At 39.4% G+C, this 20,620-nt stretch overlaps 1 protein-coding gene across 5 annotated transcripts in view; it reads right to left on the reverse strand.

The window, feature by feature from the left end:
* Positions 1-20,620, reverse strand: part of OPHN1 (oligophrenin 1) — a 519,936-nt gene that overhangs the window by 137,511 nt on the left and 361,805 nt on the right. For all 5 annotated transcript variants that reach the window (XM_025466070.3, XM_035711487.2, XM_035711488.2 and 2 more), the window contains 4 exons: positions 16,519-16,597; positions 14,172-14,205; positions 13,364-13,426; positions 12,016-12,090 (listed from right to left, as the gene is read on the reverse strand). In XM_025466070.3, the coding sequence (XP_025321855.1) occupies positions 12,016-12,090; positions 13,364-13,426; positions 14,172-14,205; positions 16,519-16,597 (251 nt within the window). The remainder of the gene's footprint in view (positions 1-12,015; positions 12,091-13,363; positions 13,427-14,171; positions 14,206-16,518; positions 16,598-20,620) is intronic.

Below are 20,620 nucleotides of genomic sequence, written 5' to 3' on the forward strand. Positions count from 1 at the left end.
TGGGTTTAATGATCCCATCAAAAGTCACAGGGTTTCAGACTGGATAAAAAAGCAAGACCCATCTATTTGCTGTCCGTAAGAGACTCATTTTAGACCTAAGGATACCTACAGCCTGAAAATAAAAGGTTGGAGAAACATTTACCATTCAAATGGTCCTCAAAAGAAAGCAGGGGTAGCCATCCTCATAGCAGATAAAGCTTATCCCAGACTATAATAAGAGATGAATAGGGACACTCTATCATGCTTAAAGGATCTATCCAACAAAAGGATCTAACAATCATGAATATTTAAATCCTAATGTGGGAGCTGTCAATTATATCAATCAATTAATGCCAAAGTTAAGACATACTTTGAAAATAATACACTTATACTGGGAGACTTCAACACGGTGCGTTCTGCAAATGACAGATTTTCTAAGCACAATATCTCAAAAGAAACAAGAGCTTTAAATGATATACTGGACCAGATGGATTTCACAGATATCTACAGAACTTTACATCCAAACGCAACTGAATACACATTCTTCTCAAGTGCACATGGAACTTTCTCCAGAATAGACCACATACTGGGTCACAAAAAAGGTCTTGACCAATAAAAAAAAGATTGGGATTGTTCCCTGCATATTTTCAGACCATAATGCTCTGAAAGTATAACTAAATCAACAGAAGAAATTTGGAAGGAATTCAAATACATGGAGGTTAAAGACCATCCTGCTAAAAGATGAAAGGGTCAAGCAGGAAATTAGAGAAGAATTAAAAAGATTCATGGAAACTAATGAGAATGAAGATATAACTGTGGAGGCCGAGAAAAATTAAGGCCATCCCACCTAAAGTTTAGCATTAGCACAAGTACAGCCATCTTAGGCCCCTGTGAATAAGAGCTGAACATTACGGGAAAAACTGCAGAATGTCCTCAATGTCCTCAGCAGAGAATCCCATATCAGAAAGACAACAGAGCCCATGCCCTTGATAGAAATTCCCATACTAGAATGAGAACAGAGCTCAATGCCCTTGAAAGCCCCATATCAGAATGTAAACAGAACTTGAGAAATTCCTCCACATCTTCTGAAAATCCCCTAGACCAGCCTATAAAACACTCAGCTATAACCCACTTCGGGGGCCAAGTCCCTGCTCCGTCGGGTCGGGTATACTTGGACCCAAGCTCGAGATTGCTAATAAACCCTCATGCGCTTGCATCGGTGTCGGATCCTTGGTGGTTTCTTGGATTCGCAATCTTGGGGACAACAATAACCTTTCAAAATTGTTGGGATACAGCAAAAGCAGTCCTGAGGGGGAAATATCACAATACATACATACCTCGAAAAATGGGAAAAAACTCAAATGCACAAGCAAACCTTGAACCTAAAGGAACTGGAGGAAAAAAAGCAAATAAAATATACACCCAGAAGCAGAAGAGAGGTATTAAAGATTCAAGAAGAACTCAATGAAATAGAGACCAGATCTGTAGAACAGGCCAACAAAACCAGGAGTTGGTTCTTTGAAAGAATTAATAAAACAGATAAACCATTAGCCAGCCTTATTAAAAACAAAAGAGAAAAGAATCAAATAAGCACGAATGAAAAAGGAGAGATCACCATCAATACAAAGGAAATACAAAAGATTTTAAAAACATATAATGACCAGGTGTACACCAATAAATTAGGCAATCTAGAAGAAATGGACGCATTTCTGGAAAACCACAAACTACCAAAACTAGAACAGGAAGAAATAGAAAGCCTGAACAGGCCGATAATCAGGGAGGAAATTGAAGCAGTCATCCAAAACCTCTCAAGACACAAAAGTCCAGGGCCAGATGGCTTCCCAGGGAAATTCTATCAAACATTTAAAGAAAAGACAATACCTATTCTACTAAAGCTGTTCCGAAAGATAAAAAGAGAAGGAATACTTTCAAACTCATTCTATGAGGCCAGCATCACCTTAATTCCAACCCAGACAAAAACCCCACCAAAAAGGAGAAATATAGACCAATATCCCTGAGGAACACACAAGCAAAAATTCTCAACAAAATACTATCCAATAGGATCCAACAGTGCATTAAGATTATTCACCATGACCAAGTGGGATTTATCCCCAGGATGCAAGGCTGCTTCAACACTCATAAAGCAATCAATGTGATAGATCATATCAACAAGAGAAAAAATAAGAACCATATGATCCTCTCAATTGATGCAGAGAAAGCATTGGACAAAATACAGCATCTATTTTGATCAAAACTCTGCAGAGTGCAGGGACAGAAGGAACATTCCTCATATCTTAAAAGCCACCTACGAAAAGCCCACAGCAAACATCATTCTTTTTCTTAATAAATTAATTTTTTATTGGTGTTCAATTTACCAACATACAGAATAACACCCAGTGCTCATCCCGTCAAGTGTCCCCCTCAGTGCCTGTCACCCATTCTCCCCTACCCCCCGCCATCCTCCCCTTTCACCACCCGTAGTTCGTTTCCAGAGTTAGGAGTCTTTATGTTCTGTCTCCCTTTCTGATATTTCCCACACATTTCTTCTCCCTTCCCTTATATTCCCTTTCACTATTATTTATATTCCCCAAATGAATGAGAACATACACTGTTTGTCGTACTCTGATTGACTTACTTCACTCAGCATAATACCCTACAGTTCCATCCATGTTGAAGCAAATGGTGGGTATTTGTCATTTCTAATGGCTGAGTAATATTGATTGTTATAAACCACATCTTCTTTATCCATTCATCTTTCGATGGACACAGAGGCTCCTTCCACAGTTTGGCTATTATGGACATTGCTGCTAGAAACATCGGGGTGCAGGTGACCCGGTGTTTCATTGCATCTGAATCTTTGGGGTAAATCACCAACAGTGCAATTGCTGGGTCGGAGGGCAGGTCTATTTTTAACTCTTTGAGGAACTTCCACACAGTTTTCCGGAGTGGCTGCACCAGTTCACATTCCCACCAACAGTGCAGGAGGGTTCCCCTTTCTTTTCATCCTCTCCAACATTTGTTGTTTCCTGCCTTGTTAATTTTCCCCATTCTCACTGGTGTGAGGTGGTATCTCATTGTGGTTTTGATTTGTATTTCCCTGATGGCAAGTGATGCAGAGCATTTTCATGTGCATGTTGGCCATGTCTATGTCTTGCTCTATGAGATTTCTCTTCATGTCTTTTGCCCATTTCATGATTGGATTGTTTGTTTCTTTGGTGTTGAGTTTAATAAGTTCTTTAGAGATCTTGGAAACTAGCCCTTTATCTGATACGCCATTTGCAAATATCTTCTCCCATTCTGTAGGTTGTCTTTTACTTTTGTTGACTATATCCTTTGCTGTGCAAAAGCTTCTTATCTTGATGAAGTCCCAATAGTTCATTTTTGCTTTTGTTTCTTTTGTCTTCGTGGATGTATCTTGCAAGAAGTTACTGTGGCCGAGTTCAAAAAGGGTGTTGCCTGTGTTCTCCTCTAGGATTTTGATGGAATCTTGTCTCACATTTAGATCTTTCAACCATTTTGAGTTTATCTTTGTGTATGGTGCAAGAGAGTGGTCTAGTTTCATTCTTCTGCATGTGGATGTCCAATTTTCCCAGCACCATTTATTGAAGAGACTGTTTTTCTTCCAATGGATAGTCTTTCCTCCTTTATCGAATATTAGTTGACCATAAAGTTCAGGGTCCACTTCTGGGTTTTCTATTCTGTTCCATTGATCTATGTGTCTGTTTTTGTGCCAGTACCACACTGTCTTGATGACCACAGCTTTGTAGTACAACCTGAAATCTGGCATTGTGATGCACCCAGATACGGTTTTCTTTTTTAAAATTCCCCTGGCTATTCGGGGTCTTTTCTGATTCCACACAAATCTTAAAATAATTTGTTCTACTCTCTGAAGAAAGTCCATGGTATTTTGATAGGGATTGCATTAAACGTGTAAATTGCCCTGGGTAACATTGACATTTTCACAATATTAATTCTGCCAATCCATGAGCATGGAATATTTTTCCATCTCTGTGTCTTCCTCAATTTCTTTCAGAAGTGTTCTATAGTTTTGAGGGTATAGATCCTTTACCTCTTTGGTTAGGTATATTCCTAGGTATCTTATGCTTTTGGGTGCAATTGTCAATGGGATTGACTCCTTCATTTCTCTTTCTTCAGTCTCATTGTTAGTGTATAGAAATGCCATTGATTTCAGGGCATTGATTTTGTATCCTGCCACGCTACCAAATTGCTATGAGTTCTAGCAATCTTGGGTTGGAGGCTTTTGGGTTTTCTATGTAGAGTATCATGTCATCGGCAAAGAGGGAGAGTTTGACTTCTTCTTTGCCAATTTGAATGCCTTTAATGTCTTTTTGTTGTCTGATTGCTGAGGCTAGGACTTCCAATACTGTGTTGAATAGCAGTGGTGAGAGTGGACATCCCTGTCTTGTTCCTGATCTTAGGGGAAAGGCTCCCAGTGCTTCCCCATTGAGAATGATATTTGCTGTGGGCTTTTCGTAGATGGCTTTTAAGATGTCGAGGAAAGTTCCCTCTATCCCTACACTCTAAAGAGTTTTGATCAGGAATGGATGCTGTATTTTGTCAAATGCTTTCTCTGCATCAAATGAGAGGATCATATGGTTCTTGGTTTTTCTCTTGCGGATATGATGAATCACATTGATTGTTTTACGAGTGTTGAACCAGCCTTGTGTCCCAGGGATAAATCCTACTTGGTCATTGTGAATAATTTTCTTAATGTACTATTGGATCCTATTGGCTAATATATTCTTGAGAATTTTTTCATCCATGTTCATCAGGGACATTGGTCTGTAATTCTCCTTTTTGGTGGGGTCTTTGTCTGGTTTTGGAATTAAGGTGATGCTGGCCTCATAGAACGAATTTGGAAGTACTCCATCTCTTTCTAGCTTTCCAAACAGCTTTAGTAGAAGAGGTATGATTTCTTCTTTAAACATTTGATAGAATTCCCCTGGGACATCATCTGGCCCTGGAGTCTTGTGTCTTGATGACTGCTTCAATTTCCTCCCTGGTTATTGGTCTGTTCAGGTTTTCTGTTTCTTCCTGTTCCAGTTTTGGTAGTTTGTGGCTTTCCAGTAATGCGTCCATTTCTTCTAGGTTGCCTAATTTATTGGCGTATAGCTGTTCATAATATGTTTTTAAAATCATTTGTATTTCCTTGGTGTTGGTAGTGATCTCTCCTTTCTCATTCATGATTTTATTAATTTGAGTCCTCTCTCTCTTCTTTTTATAAGGTTGGCTAATGGTTTATCTATCTTATTAATTCTTTCAAAGAACCAACTCCTGGTTCTGTTGATCTGTTCCACAGTTCTTCTGGTCTCGATTTCATTGAGTTCTGCTCGAATTTTAATTAAGTCTCTTCTTCTGCTGGGTGTAGGGTCCATCTGCTGTTTCTTCTCTAGCTCCTTTATGTGTAAGGTTAGCTTTTGTATTTGAGTTCTTTCCAGTTTTTGAATGGATGCTTGTATTGCGATGTATTTCCCCCTTAGGAATGCTTTTGCTGCATCCCAAAGATTTTGAACGGTTGTATCTTCATTCTCATTAGTTTCCATGAATCTTTTTAATTCTTCCTTAATTTCCTGGTTGACCCTTTCATCTTTTAGCAGGATGGTCCTTAACCTCCACGTGTTTTAGGTCCTTCCAAACTTCTTGTTGTGATTTAGTTCTAATTTCAAGGCATTATGGTCTGAGAATATGCAGGGGACGATCCCAATCTTTTGGTATCGGTTCAGACCCGATTTGTGACCCAGTATGTGGTCTATTATGGAGAAAGTTCCATGTGCACTTGAGAAGAATGTGTATTCTGTTGAGTTTCGATGTAAAGTTCTGTAGATATCTGTGAAATACATGTGGTCCAGTGTATCATTTAAAGCTCTCGTTTCTTTGGAGTTGTTGTGCTTAGAAGACCTATTGAGGGTAGAAAGAGCTAGATTGAAGTCACCAAGTATAAGTGTATTATTATCTAAGTATTTCTTGACTTTGGTTATTAATTGGTTTAAATATTTGGCAGCTCCCACATTCGGGGCATATATATTGAGGATTGTTGAATAGATCCTTTAAGATCCTTAAGTATGATATAGTGTCCCTCTTCATCTCTCACTACAGTCTTCAGGGTAAATTTTATTTTATCTGATATAAGGATGGCTACCCCTGCTTTCTTTTGAGGACCATTTGAATGGTAAATGGTTCTCCAACCTTTTATTTTCAGGCTGTAGGTGTCCTTCTGTCTAAAATGAGTCTCTTGTAGACAGCAAATAGATGGGTCCTGCTTTTTTATCCAGTCTGAAACCCTGCGCCTTTTGATGGGGTCATTAAGCCCATTCACGTTCAGTTACTATTTACAGATATGAGTTTAGTGTCATCATGATAACTATTTAGTCCTTGTTTTTGTGGATTGTTCCACTCAACTTCTTCTTAAAGGGGAATTTTAAGAGTCCCCCTTAATATTTCTTGCAGAGCTGGTTTGTAGGTCACATATTCTTTCAGTTACTGCCTGTCTTGGAAGCTCTTTATCTCTCCTTCCATTTTGAATGAGAGCCTTGCTGGATAAAGTATTCTTGGTTGCATGTTCTTCTCATTTAGGACCCTGAATATATCCTGCCAGCCCTTTCTGGCCTGCCAGGTCTCTGTGGAGAGGTCTGCTGTTACCCTAATACTCCTCCCCATAAAAGTCAGGGATTTCTTGTCTCTTGCTGCTTTAAGGATCTTCTCTTTATCTTTGGAATTTGCAAGCTTCACTATTAAATGTCGAGGTGTTGAACGGTTTTTATTGATTTTAGGGGGGGAATCTCTCTATTTTCTGGATCTGAATGCCTGTTTCCCTTCCCAGATTAGGAAAGTTTTCAGCTATGATTTGTTCACATACATATTTTGGCCCTCTGTCCCTTTTGGCGCCTTCGGGAACCCCAATTAAACGTAGGTTTTTCTTCCTCAGGCTGTCGTTTATTTCCCTTAATCTGTCTTCATGGTCTTTTAATTGTCTGTCTCCTTTTTTCCTCAGTTTCCCTCTTTGCCATCAACTTGTCTTCTATGTCACTCACTCGTTCTTCCACCTCATTAACCCTTGACGTTAGGACTTATAGTTTGGATTGCATCTTATTCAATTGATTTTTAATTTCTGCCTGATTGGATCTAAATTCTGCACTCATGAAGTCTCTTGAGTCCTTTATGCTTTTTTCTAGAGCCACGAGTAGCTGTATAATAGTGCTTCTGAAATGGCTTTCTGTCATTGAATTGTAATCCAGATTTTGTAACTCTGTGGGAGAGAGGACTGTTTCTGATTCTTTCTTTTGAGGTGAGGTTTTCCTTCTAGTCATTTTGCTCAGTGCAGAGTGGCCAAAAACAAGTTGTATTGGGAAAAGGAGAAAAAGAGAGGAGAGAAATAAGGAAAGAAAAGAGAAAAAGAATAAAGAAAAAAGGAAGAAAAAAGGAAAAAAGAGAAGAAAAAGAGAAAGAAAAAGAAAGAAAGGGGAAAAAAGGGTGGGGGAAGCAATCAGAAATAAAAAAAAAAAACACAGGGGAGTATCTTCTGATTCTGTATACTTTAAGTCCCTTGACTTCCCCTGGAACTTGTCGACCTAGTTGGTCTCTTGGGGGAGGGGCCTGTTGTGCTGATTTTCAGATGTTAGCACTTGGGGGAGCTGCTCTGACCCCTGCCTGGTGCAGGGCTCAGTGGGGGTTGTTTACCCCGTGAGGCCCTAGGAGGAACAACCGCAGTGGTGGAGGACAGCTCTGGAAATCTGGAATCAGCTCCCCCAGTAACTATGGAGCTCTCAGTCTGCAGGGCCTGGATGCTCCGGGGGCAGGGCCGCTGATCTGCCCAGCTTGGGGCAGGAGTGTTCTTGCTGTCCTGGCCCCCCTGGCCTCTGCCTGTCCCAGGGGGAGGTCAGATCTTGGGCTGTGTCCTGGCACCCAGTGCTCCCGGGCCTGGGCTGTTGGATTCGCGCTCCCGACCGCACAGCCCCCTCCGCGGAGCCGCCCCCGAGCCCTTCCGAGCTGCTCCCGGGTCCAGCCATGTGCGCTGCAGCCCTAAGGGAGCTCGGCGCACTCTCCCTGGGGTGCAGGTGTCTGTTAGTGTCCCAGGGAGCCTGAGGGCATCCCTGCCCTCCTGGGGTCCTGCTCTAACTCCCTGCGGGCGCCTTTCCGCCGGGAAGGTTGGTGCAGCTCCTGCTTCTCCCGGACGGGGCTCTCCTGTCCTGTGGGCACTCGCCCCAGCCTTAGCCCGGCTCCTCTTGGGGCCCCTCCCCCTTGGATGCCTTTTGTTTCTTTATTTCTTTTTTCCCCCGTCTTCCTACCTTGATAAAGCGCGAACTCTTCTCACTGTAGCGTTCCAGCTGTTCTCTCTTTAAATCTCAGGCCGAATTCGTAGATTTTCAGGATGATTGGAAGGTTATCTAGGTAATTTGGTGGGGACAGGTGATTTGGGGACCCTACTCTTCCGCCATCTTGCTCCTCCTCCTCCAAATATCATTCTCAGTGGGGAAGCACTGGGAGCCTTTCCCCTAAGATCAGGAACAAGACAGGGATGTCCACTCTCACCACTGCTATTCAACATAGTACTGGAAGTCCTAGCCTCAGCAATCAGGCAACAAAAAGAAATAAAAGGCATTCAAATGGGCAAAGAAGAAGTCAAACTCTCCCTCTTCGCAGATGACAGGATACTGTACGGAGAAAACCCAAAAGACTCCACCCCAAGATTGCTAGAACTCATACAGCAATTCGGCAGTGTAGCAGGATACAAAATCAATGCCCAGAAATCAGTGACATTTCTGTATACTAACAATTAGCCTGAAGAAAGAGAAATGAAGGAGTCAATCCCATTTACAATTGCACCCAAAAGCATAAGATACCTAGGAATAAACCTAACCAAAGAGGTAAAGGATCTATACCCTAAAAACTACAGAATACTCCTGAAAGAAATGAGGAAGACACAAAGAGATGTAAAAAATATTCCATGCTCATGGATTGGCAGAATTAATATTGTGAAAATGTCAATGCTACCCAGGGAAATTTACACATTTAATGCAATCCCTATCAAAATACCATGGACTTTCTTCAGAGAGTTGGAACAAATCATCTTAAGATTTGTGTGGAATCAGAAAAAACCCCGCATAGCCAGGGGAATATTGAAAAAGAAAACCATAGCTGGAGGCATCACAATGCAGATTTCAGGCTGTACTACAAAGCTGTAATCATCAAGATAGTGTGGTACTGGTACAAAAACAGACACATAGATCAGTGGAACAGAATAGAGAACCCAGAAATGGGCCCTTAACTGTATGGTCCACTACTATTCGACAAAGCAGGAAAGACTATCCCCTGGAAAAAGTACAGTCTCTTCAATGAATGGCGCTGGGAAAATTGGACAGCCATGTGTAGAAAAACGAATCTAGATCATTGTCTTACACTAGACACAAAGATAAACTTAAAATGGATGAAAGATCTAAATGTGAGACAAGATTCCATCAAAATCCTAGAGAACAGAGGCAGCACCCTTTTTGAACTTGGCTGCAGCAACTTCTTGCAAGTTACATCTATGAAGGCAAGGGAAACAAAAGCAAAAATGAATTATTAGGACATCATCAAGATAAAAAGCTTCTGCACAGCAAAAGAAACAGTCAACAAAACTAAAAGACAATCTACAGAATGGGAGAAGACATTTGTAAATGACTAATCAGATAAAGGGCTAGTATCCAAGATCTATAAAGAACTTATTATACTCAGCAGCAAAGAAACAAACAATCGAATCGTGAAATGGGCAAAATGGTGAAAATTCTCAAGACAGTTAACAACAAATGTTAGAGAGGATGTGGAGAAAGGGGAACCCTCTTGCACTGTTGGGGGGAATATGACCTGGTATAGCCACTCTGGAAAACTGTGTGGAGGTTCCTCAAAGAGTTAAAAATAGATCTCTCAGGCAGCCCTTGTGGCCCAGTGGTTTAGTGGCATCTTCAGCCCAGGGTGTGATCCTAGAGACCCAGAATCGAGTCCCACGTCAGGCTCCCTGCATGGAGTCTGCTTCAACCTCTGCCTGTGTCTCTGCCTCTCTCTCTCTCTCTCTCTCATGAATAAATAAATAAATGAAATCCATAAAATCAATAAAAATAGAACTGTCCTATAACCCACCAATTGCACTGCTGGGGATTTATCGTAAAGATACAGATGCAGTGAAATGCCGGAACACCTGAACCCCGATGTTTATAGCAGCAATGTCCACAATAGTCAAACTATGGAAGGAGCCTCAGTGTCCATCAAATGATGAGTGGATAAAGAAGATGTGGTCTATGTATACAATGAAATATTACTCAGCCATTAGAAATGACAAACACCCACAATTTCCTTCAACATGGATGGAACTGGAGGGTATTATGCTGAGAGAAGTAAGTCAATCAAGAAGGACAAACATTATATGATCTCATTCATTTGGGGAATATAAAAAATAGTGAAAGGGAATAAAGGGGAAAGAAGGGAGAATGGGAAATATCAGTGAGGGCAACAGAACATGAAACACACCTAACTCTGGGAAATGAACAAGGGGTGGTATAAAGGGAGGTGGGCGGAGGGTTGGGGTGACTGGGTGATGGGCACTGTGTGGGGCACTTGATAGGATGAGCACTGGGTGTTATGCTATATGCTGGCAAATTGAACTCCAATAAAAAAATAAATAAAATAAATAGTAGTTGATAATCTTTAAAAGTAGAACTTTTAAAACTGAACACCCCAAAAAACAAATAATCATTATAAAATTGGCAGAAGATATGAATAGACATTTTTCCAATCAGCCAACAGACACATGAAAAAATGCCCAACTTCAGCTCCTCATGAAAACGAAAATGAGATGAGATGTCACTTCACACCTGTCAGAAAGTCTAAAATTAACAACACAAGAAACATGCATTAGTGAGGATGTGGAAAAAGGAGAACCCTCTTGCAGTGTTGGTGGAAATGCAAACAGGTGCAGCCACTTTGGAAAACTGTGTGGAGGTTCCTCAGAAAGTTAAAAACAGAACTGCCCTATGATCCAGAAATTGCACTACTGGGTATTTCTTCCAAGAATACAAAAATACTAGTTCAAATTCTAAATGTATCCTGATGTTTATAGCAGCACTATGAATATAAGCCGGAATATGGAAAGAGCCGAAATGTCCATTGACTGATGAATGAATATATATATATATTTCCATATATATATATGGAAAAAAGAGAGAGTCAAACCAAGAATAGACTCTTAACTATAGAGTACAAAGTGATGGTTATCAGAGGGGAGTTGGGGGGATGAAACATGTAATAGGGATTAGGGAGTGTACTTGTGAAGAGCAATTGGTGTTGAATGGAAGTGCTGAATCACTACATTATACACAGGAAACTACTATCACACTGTATATTAACTAGCTGGAATTAAAATAAAACCTTTAAACAATTATTAGATGTTCAAAAAGGGAAAAATGTGATCCATAACTAGGCTAATATTTATTCAATATTTATTCATTAGGAATACATTTTGAGGAAGCAGCAAAGGGTGGCAAAGGTGGAATGCTGGAAAGTATCCAGCCAAGATTTAGAAGATGGTAAGAAGAAAAAGGATCTGTCAATAGAGTCACTTGAAAGATTTAATACAAGATTTTAGAAAATCACAAGAGGTTGAGTCACAGAAGTCACACAGAAAGTTTCAAAAAGAAGGGAGTAGTCAACAAGGAGATCAAGCAAGATAGCTTCTGAAAATTGTCCATTGGATTTCACAGATGATACCTTCAAAGCCTACTGAAAGTAGTTCCAGTGGAGAGGTTGGGGTAGAAGCCAGTTTGCAAAGGTTCTGAGGTGTCAATATGATGTGGAGAAAGAGAGATGCTAGTTGTTTCAAGACAAGATTGTCTTTGACCCAGGGTAGGCAATATGTGTACATTTTCCCTTGAAAATATTGTTAAATACTCTACAACCTTTTAAAACAATGTCTCTTTTCTCTTATAGTCACATTTCTTTTTAATACACAATTTCCAATACAAATTATGAAATTAAAATTGTTACCAAAAAAGGCATTCAGTAGCTTCTGAACCTGAATGTTGCTGCCCACAGTACGGTACAATCCCTCTGTCTTGATCCCTAGGGAAAGAAAATGAGCTCAGTTGTGTTTCTTATAACTAGAGCTTTCATTTCCTTCAAGGTAGAGAAAGTAAGTACTTAAACCCTGGTGCCAGTTCAAACAGGAAAGTGTCTCCCTACTCCCTCCAAGCTCTCCAGCCATCCCCTGCAATAGGGAAACAGTTTTGAAGCACGTCTCCAAATTATGTTCTCCATACTTTCATTTAGATTATACCAAGATTACATTAATGTGAACAAAAGAGAATATACTCTATAGTAAATAGAAAAATATGCTTAAGTGGGTAGCAGTGGGTGGCTGAGAATAGTGCCATTGTCTTGGAACGGAGCTAGGGTTTAACTGAAAAAGGAGGAAATATTAACCTCTGAGTTGCCTGTCAGCAGTGATACAAAGAAAGAGATGGAATATGGCTTATGTGAAACAAAAGGCCATTTTGTGTATAGAGAAATTCTAGCAACATTTCACAGAAAAAAAGAAGCTTGACTCGTACTACATACCCACATTCTAAATATTCTCAGAGAGAAATTAGAGAGTATCATTATCAACCTGGAAAAACACTGATTCCATATTTGTCTGAGTTTGGCTTTGCACCCCATCAATTTTTAAACCAATACGTATTGTAGCAGAAATTGAACTCTAATTTATTTGCAATAGAACCATCATAACACTACTTGTGGAGTGCCCAGTAGTATTTCAGAATACTTTATAAGCTGTTTGAAGCTCTTTCTATTTATTTTTCTTTGAAATAGAAGATGCTTTACGTATTTAATATATATAATTTGGTGAGGTGAAGATAAGTGAAGCCATCTCCACAATCTATGCAGAAACATATCTATCACCTCTAAAAGTTTCCTGCTGCCTTCTTTATTCATTATTATTATTTTTTGTGATAGGAATTCTTACCACAAGATCTACCATTTTAGTACATTTTTAAATCTGCAATACAGTATTGTTAACTACAGCTTTATGCTGGACAGCAGATCTCTAGGACACAATTATCTTGTGTAACTTAGAACTTTGTACCATTTGATTAATTAAGCTTTCTCTTCAAAAGTAGGAAGCCACAAATTATCCCAATATGCTTGGATACCAGTTGTTTGGAATTTGCTGGAATTTTACAAATTTGTGTCTAGTGTTCAGGTTTATAAATAGTCTTGATTGCTAAAATGAGTCCTGGTCAATGAATGACATCATTGCTACCTTAGAGAAATTGCCCCAGGATAAATTCAGAGTGACCAGATTAAAACACTGCCAATGCCCTGGTTTATATCTTACCTTTGGTCTCAATGACATTGATGCATTTCCTAACAAACTTGAAACCTACTTCATTCAGCTCCACTGTTTCAAACAAAGGAAAACAGAGTTAGATCCTGCTATAACAAGCTTTACCTATGAAACATTTTTGATCCTGCTCATGCTAGGAGACTGCAGTGAGAGAATAAGGGGCATAGTTTGTCATCTCTAATACCTTTAAATGGAAAGATATTTTAATTCAGGGGGAGAATAGAGTTTTTACTCTTATAACACAAAAGGCTAGGGATCCCTGGGTGGCGCAGCGGTTTGGCGCCTGCCTTTGGCCCAGGATGCGATCCGGGAGACCCGGGATCGAATCCCACATCGGGCTCCTGGTGCATGGAGCCTGCTTCTCCCTCTGCCTATGTCTCTGCCTCTCTCTCTTCTCTCTCTGTGACTATCATAAATAAATAAAAAATAAAAATAAAAAAATAACACAAAAGGCTTTAATTATCCCATTGCATTATGTTTGTTTTAGGCATGAGGAATATCAAACACGAAACGTTAGTTTGGAAATGCAAATCATTTCTATCATGGGTTTAGAACAAGGAAGATATAATGTTCTTCTCTATATTGCTATTACTACTCACACCAAAAGCTAAGATATAGTTACTTCTTTATTTCAATAAGTAGACATACTTCTTTTTACAAAAATAAGTCCGAATTCTATTCCACACAAAGCCATCAATAAACACATTTGCATCAATATTACATATTATTGATGATAGCATTAACTGTGATTAGGACAGCTAGCAGTTTGTAAGGTCAATAAATCATAAATTTGACTCACTTTCTTCCTGTTTTGTTACGGGGCTATGGTAGATCTATAAAAGAAGAGAAAGAAAGAGCCATGGCTATTGTGAATCACTATAGGTAAGTATGGCAAATAATACTAAATCTCTTTCTTCAGTTCGTCAAAACCATTAGTGACTCTAAAGCATTAATAAGATGAAAAAGCAGAATCATCTTTGCCTAGGTCCCTAGAAAACACTTGGATTAACAATCCCTGAAGACTACAGTAGATTCCAAGTAGCTCACTCCAGCTGAAGTTGTAGTGTACCCATCTTAGTGATTTACTAATGCAAAGCTTGGAGAATTTTTCTGATGGAGCAAGAGAGCATGAGAGAAAAGAAATAGTTTTCTAATGGATAAATGAGTATTGGGCATTGATGATAAAATTTAAATGTTCCCAATACCAACCTCTTACCCTAAAGGCTAATTAATGGGTGTTCCTCTGTAGAAAAGCAGGTTCCCAATTCAAAGAGATCCATGCATTGATCAAGATTCTTCTAAATCATATTGAAGTACAGACTGAGATAGCTATGTGAGAGTCCAACGAGGAGATCCTTGAATCTTAAAGTCTATTCCTGGTTTTACCTCTACTTCATTATGAAGTTTTGGGCATGTTCTTTTCATTTTCTATACTTCAAAATTTATATCTCAAAATGATCAGGATTGGACTGGATGTCCCTTCAAGTCCCGATCTTCTTTGACACTTTAACAAAGGTATGCATACCATGTGTAAGATTAGTAAATTGAGGTATTTAGTAAAATAGCAACAATAATAATGTGAAACTACAGGAAATAAGCCTTCTATATGGTATCTGTTAAAGTTTGCTTTAGCAACTTCTCATTTCAATAGAAGATTTTCTGCATATGTGTGTATGCCCGTGGATTATTTCAATGAGTGAGATTTCTGTGCTGTCAGCCCTTGCTGCCACTTGCATAAGCAAGGTATTTGTAGAAAGTCTATTACAATCAAGTTGTTAGGGATCCACATTCAGTGGACCCGTATTCTAATGTCATTCTCTATAAAAAGCCATCTGCATACTTTGATCTTTAAAATCTGAAGAGAAAATAAGTTCAGAAGATGGAATCAAGAATAAATTGCCTTGCTGAACCTCCTACCACCCTCCTGTAGAAACATGATAGGCATGCAATAGTTAAGCTCCAGGTTTCTGGGAAGGAGGGCAGAGAGACAGGTCATGGATTATTTTCTGCATGGCAAGCCTCACAATACCACTTCTTTCCTGCTATCTCCTTAGTTGGCTATAAATGCAATCTGAGATCTTGGTACTCCTCTTTAGTCTCCAGGGCACTGAGGAGACACAGAAAGAAAACCCTGGAGTATATTTCTCCCTCTTAGTACATTTTTGCCTTGAATAAAACAAAGAGATTTGACTATATCCAAATATTATTGAATCTCAGTAGCTTTGCAGTCATCCTTCAGGCCAGATAGAAATATCTAAAACTAATATAGCACACTATGGTTGACAGAATTTCATTCATTTGATTTTTCAAAGAAACTTTGTGAGTTAAGAAGAATGAGATTATTAACCCCATTTTACTAAAGAGAAGAAAACTGAATCTCAAAGAGAATAACTTCCTTAAAGTTATACAACCACTGAATGGCACAACTAGGATCCAGATTTAGGTTTTTAATTGCAACAGTAGGAAGGTTATGTTACTTCATATACCACTAGAATAAACCTGCATGGAAGATACTGAAGAGAAAAAGTGCTTTTTAGTAATTTCTGACTCTTCATATTTGTCTTTCTATGACAATCACTAAACCTTTTAAGGTACTGCTTGACCTTCTGTGTAACAATGTTCTAAACAGACTGGTACATCTTGGGATATAGGATGCCAGTACCATCTTCTCATCAGCTGTACCCTTAAAGAGAATAAGCTGACCTGGGAATATAAGATGGGGGCAACAAAAGTACTTTGGATAAAATCATAATAAATGCTTATTCAATTAATACAATTATTTTCCATCTTTCTAACTGAACAGATATTAGTTTTATAAAATGAAAAAAGGCTTAATTTTCTTTCTTAAGAAGATCTTATGGGCACAGCTGCCTCATCCTACAGTGAAACAAGAAGCTGAGAAACTTGGATTCTAGGTCCAGTTTTTATGCCTTTTCTGAGAGTAATCCCTAAGAAGTACCTCATCTTCTCTGGAACTCAAATTGCCTGACTTCTTAAACATGAAATGTCGCGCCAAAAATTCCTTCTAGCTCTCAAGAGTCTGAAGATCTGACTATTTAATCATCCTTGACTCACTGGTACCACTAAGGACATTCATATACTAGACTGTGGTGCTGAGGTTTCTCCAGTGTCCTGAGATAACTTACAGGTTCTTTTCCATCCATGGCCTCCATCCATAGCCTTCTGTTAGCTTCTGAAAGGGCCTGCAAAGTGATGGTTCCTGGCCTAAGGGAAAAAAAATGACCAAGTTAAAAGTAGAAAACTCACCTGAAATAATGGAGTACTGTGATCTAGGGTCCCTCTCTGCCCTGGGAGGTGTCACACTGAGCAGGCACATACAGAATTCCAATCTTTCAAAAATCTCTTTTACTCAAAACAAAACAAAACAAAACAAAACAACAATGAAACATTTAGAGAACTGTAACTTTGGGAACCCTGGGGTAGGTGCTATCTCAGCAGCCCCATGCCAGGGTCAGTCAAGGAGATAGGAAGGCAGATGCAAAAAGACCTTATCATAATACACAATTAAATTGGCTCCATTGCATTTGAGCCAAACTGTGGCTCTCTCTGCCTTTCTTGGAAACCAGGAGTTTGGTCTGGGCTCTAGGAGCAAACATGTTCAGCATGGGCACATTCATCCATCAAAAAAAAAAAATGGCTTTGCTACTTCCACCATCCATGATGTCCAAGGAATGTTTCCAGTTGGAAAGAATTCAACAACATGCACACTGGCTCAGCAGAGGGAGGAGACATTTGGCTGATTTAAGCAATCTTATTACTAAGAATAACTAACAGTTACTGAATGCTCACTAGATGCCAGAGTCTGTTCTAAGTACTTTATAAGTATTAATTCATGTTATCTACCCAGGAACCTATAAAGCAGGTATTATATAGTAATCCTTATTTTACAGAAGGGGAAACTGATGCACTGAGATGTTCCCTAAATTCACACAGTGGGTAAGTATAGAGCCAGGATTTGACTTTAGGAATTCTGGTCCAACAGCCATGTTCTTTCTTAACCACTATGCTACAAGGCCTCTACTCCATAGGAGATGGCCTCAAACCCAGTTTTTTTTTTTTTTTTCAATTTACGTGGGTTACCTATAACTAGAGACACTCCAAGTTGATATACTCTGAATATGGTCTTTACAGACCTTCACAACCAAACTGAGAATTTCAGATTGACCATATTATTGCAAACATAAAGTCTCCTTGCGTCATCTGCATATCTGCACCATTGTGAGAAACCTGTTCCTCTTACTCATTCTGTATTAAGATAAGACCTCTCTCAGAGTCATAGAATGACAAGAACAATGACAAGAGAGTTCAGAGAGTCTGGAAAAGTAACTGGGCCTCTGTGGGCCTTAGTTTCTTTATCTAAACAGTATTAGACCAGATGAGCTGAGAGGTCCCTTCCAGTTTTGATTATCATGGGATTCATATTCAACTTTCTATATTTTACTCCATTAAAGTACATCTTAAAAAGGAAAACTCTCAGGGATCCCTGGGTGGCTCAGTGGTTTAGTGCATGCTTTTGGCCCAGGGTGTGATCCTGGAGTCCTGGGATTGAGTCCCACATCCGACTCCCTGCATGTAGCCTGCTTCTCCCTCTGCCTGTGTCTCTGCCTCTCTCTCTCACTCTCTGTGTCTCTCATGAATAAATATATAAAATCTTTTTTAAAAAAAGGAAAACCCTCAAATGGTTTTTTAAAGATTTTTATTTATTCATGAGAGACACAGGGAGAGAGAAAGAGACAGAGACAAAGGCAGAGGGAGAAGCAGGCTCTATGCAGGGAGCCCGACATGGGACTCAATCCTGGGACTCCAGGATCATGCCCTGGGCCGAAGGCAGTGCTAAACCACTGAGCCACCTGGGCTGCCCTTCAAATGATTTTTAAGCCAAAATCAATTGGGCACTGGATATTTTCAAGCTTACCCTTTTCTAACAAATAACCAACCTTTTGGATATATCACATGGGGCTAGAAAGTCTAGAAATCTTTGGAAAGATAGCTACCCAGCTGAATCTTGAAGCCAGAGGAAAAACAAGTAAATGGGCCATGGACAAAAAAGCAGACAATGCAGACCAGATATGACATTATGACATTAAACCCATCTGGAACTCAGATTCCCTATCTGGGAAATCCAAAAACCAGTGTGTGTCTTTTCTTCACCTTACAGAGAGACTGAAAGTATAAATAAATGACTATTCAAGAGGCATTTGAGGATTCTTGGCTGCCACAGAAAGTCAAATTCAAAGAATAATTGATAAGAACAGGGTGACAAAGTAGAAAGAATATTGACTTCTATTTTTTTAAAGATTTTATTTATTTATTCATGAGAGGCAGAGAGAGAGAGGCAGAGACATAGGCAGAGGAAGAAGCAGGCTCCATGCAGGGAGCCCAATGTGGGACTCAATCCTGGGACTCCGGGATCACACCCTGAGCCAAAGGCAGATGCTCCAATGCTGAGCGACCCAGGCATCCCAGAATATTCACTTCTAGTACAAGATCTTCCATTGACTATCTTTATGACCTTAGACAAATCATCTGCCCTTCCTGAGACCCCAGTCACTCATCCAGAACAAAAAGGTATATGCAGCATATGTGCAATACAGTGCAATGGTTAATAGTGTGGATTTGGATCCTGGCCCTACCATGTGTTACCTAAATTGCTTAATTTCTTTCTGTCTCCTTGTCTTCCTTTGTGTAACTGGGATAATACCCCATACCTCACAAAACTGTAGTGAGGATTAAAGGAAATTATACATTTCCAGAGCTAAGTGAGAATAGTGCCTGGTACATTAGGAGGTACTCAGCAAATGTTAGCAGTTGTTGTTTGTTGTTGTTATTTATTATTATTATTACTATTATTGCACTTCAAGCTCTATGAGCTATAAGCCTGTGGTTTCAAATACTGACAGCAAAATTAATTTTTTTTAAAAAGTTATCCTCGGGAAGCGTGGGTGGCTCAGGATCTTAAAAAAAAAAAGATTTTATTGATTGATTGATTCGAGACAGAGAGAGGCAGAGACACAGGCAGAGGGACATGCAGGCTCCATGCAGGGAGCCTAATGTGGGACTTGATCCCGGGACTCCAAGATCACACCCTGGGCCGAAGGCAAGTGCTAAATCGCTGAGTCATCTAGGGATCCCCATAAATAAAATCTTAAAAAAAAAAGGTATCCTCTATTCCTGAGTTAGTAAAAGAGATTCAGTGAATCCTTTGCTCTCTGTGCTGCAGGGACATGAGTAAAGGTGCCAGATGCCTGCTGGGAATGCTGACTTTGTTTCTTATATCAGATTTACTAACCAGGAAAGTAGATGTCACATCCCTTAGAAAATTTCATGTGCACAGATGTACCTTGGCAACTGTTCTTTACTATATTTTACCCTTTATTTCACAGCATGTTTATTCTCCTTATAAGACAATGGAATAAATTGAAAAGAACATGGACTTTGGAGACAAGTGCTTGAGCTCTGCCTTGCCACTATGTGACTTTGGGCATGTCACTTAACATATTCAAGTCTCAGTCGCCTCACCTGTAAAATGAAGGAGAGATTAATTGAGTGATTTTTTTTAAGCTCCTAATATGTGGTAACTAAAATCACAGACACATCGAAACTTTAATTGCTGGCTTCTAGTCTTAGAATTCCTCAGCATTATGGGGTGGGAAAATACATTTAAAAACAAACAGAAAACTTAGTACCTATCCTGATCCATGCATAGCACTGGGTGCAAGATATATAAAGATAAACTGGTCCCAGCACCTAATCTCAGGGCCAAATTGTTTGCAACTGCTTTGAGTTTATGAGAATATTATTTGCAAGTAGCTTGCAAATTTAAGCTGAACTTGAATCAGAATGAAATTAGACACAGAAAATTTTAATTTCTTTTAAGCACTTTGATGCTACAGAGCAAGAGACAATAAAGATTCATGAAAGAGAAGCCACAGCCAATAGTCATTTTCTGCAGGAAATAGAAGTATGGTTCCCCCTTCCCACTAGGCCTGAAGCCGTTGGAAAAATGAGTGATAATCTCATGGTTACCACTCACAACGTTTACTATCACAATCATCTTTGGTCAGGACCATCCATTTTTTAACAAAGAAATTATATAGATAAACAAAAATTTCAAATAGGGAAAAGGATTTTTTACTTATTTCCAGACCAAAAAAAAAAAAAGAACCCTCAACTCAGTCTAATCTTTATGATTCCAGTCATTGATAGTTTTGTTTATATTATACAGTA

The sequence above is a fragment of the Canis lupus genome, chromosome X, assembly GCF_003254725.2.
Source record: "Canis lupus dingo isolate Sandy chromosome X, ASM325472v2, whole genome shotgun sequence".
NCBI lineage: Eukaryota > Metazoa > Chordata > Mammalia > Carnivora > Canidae > Canis > Canis lupus.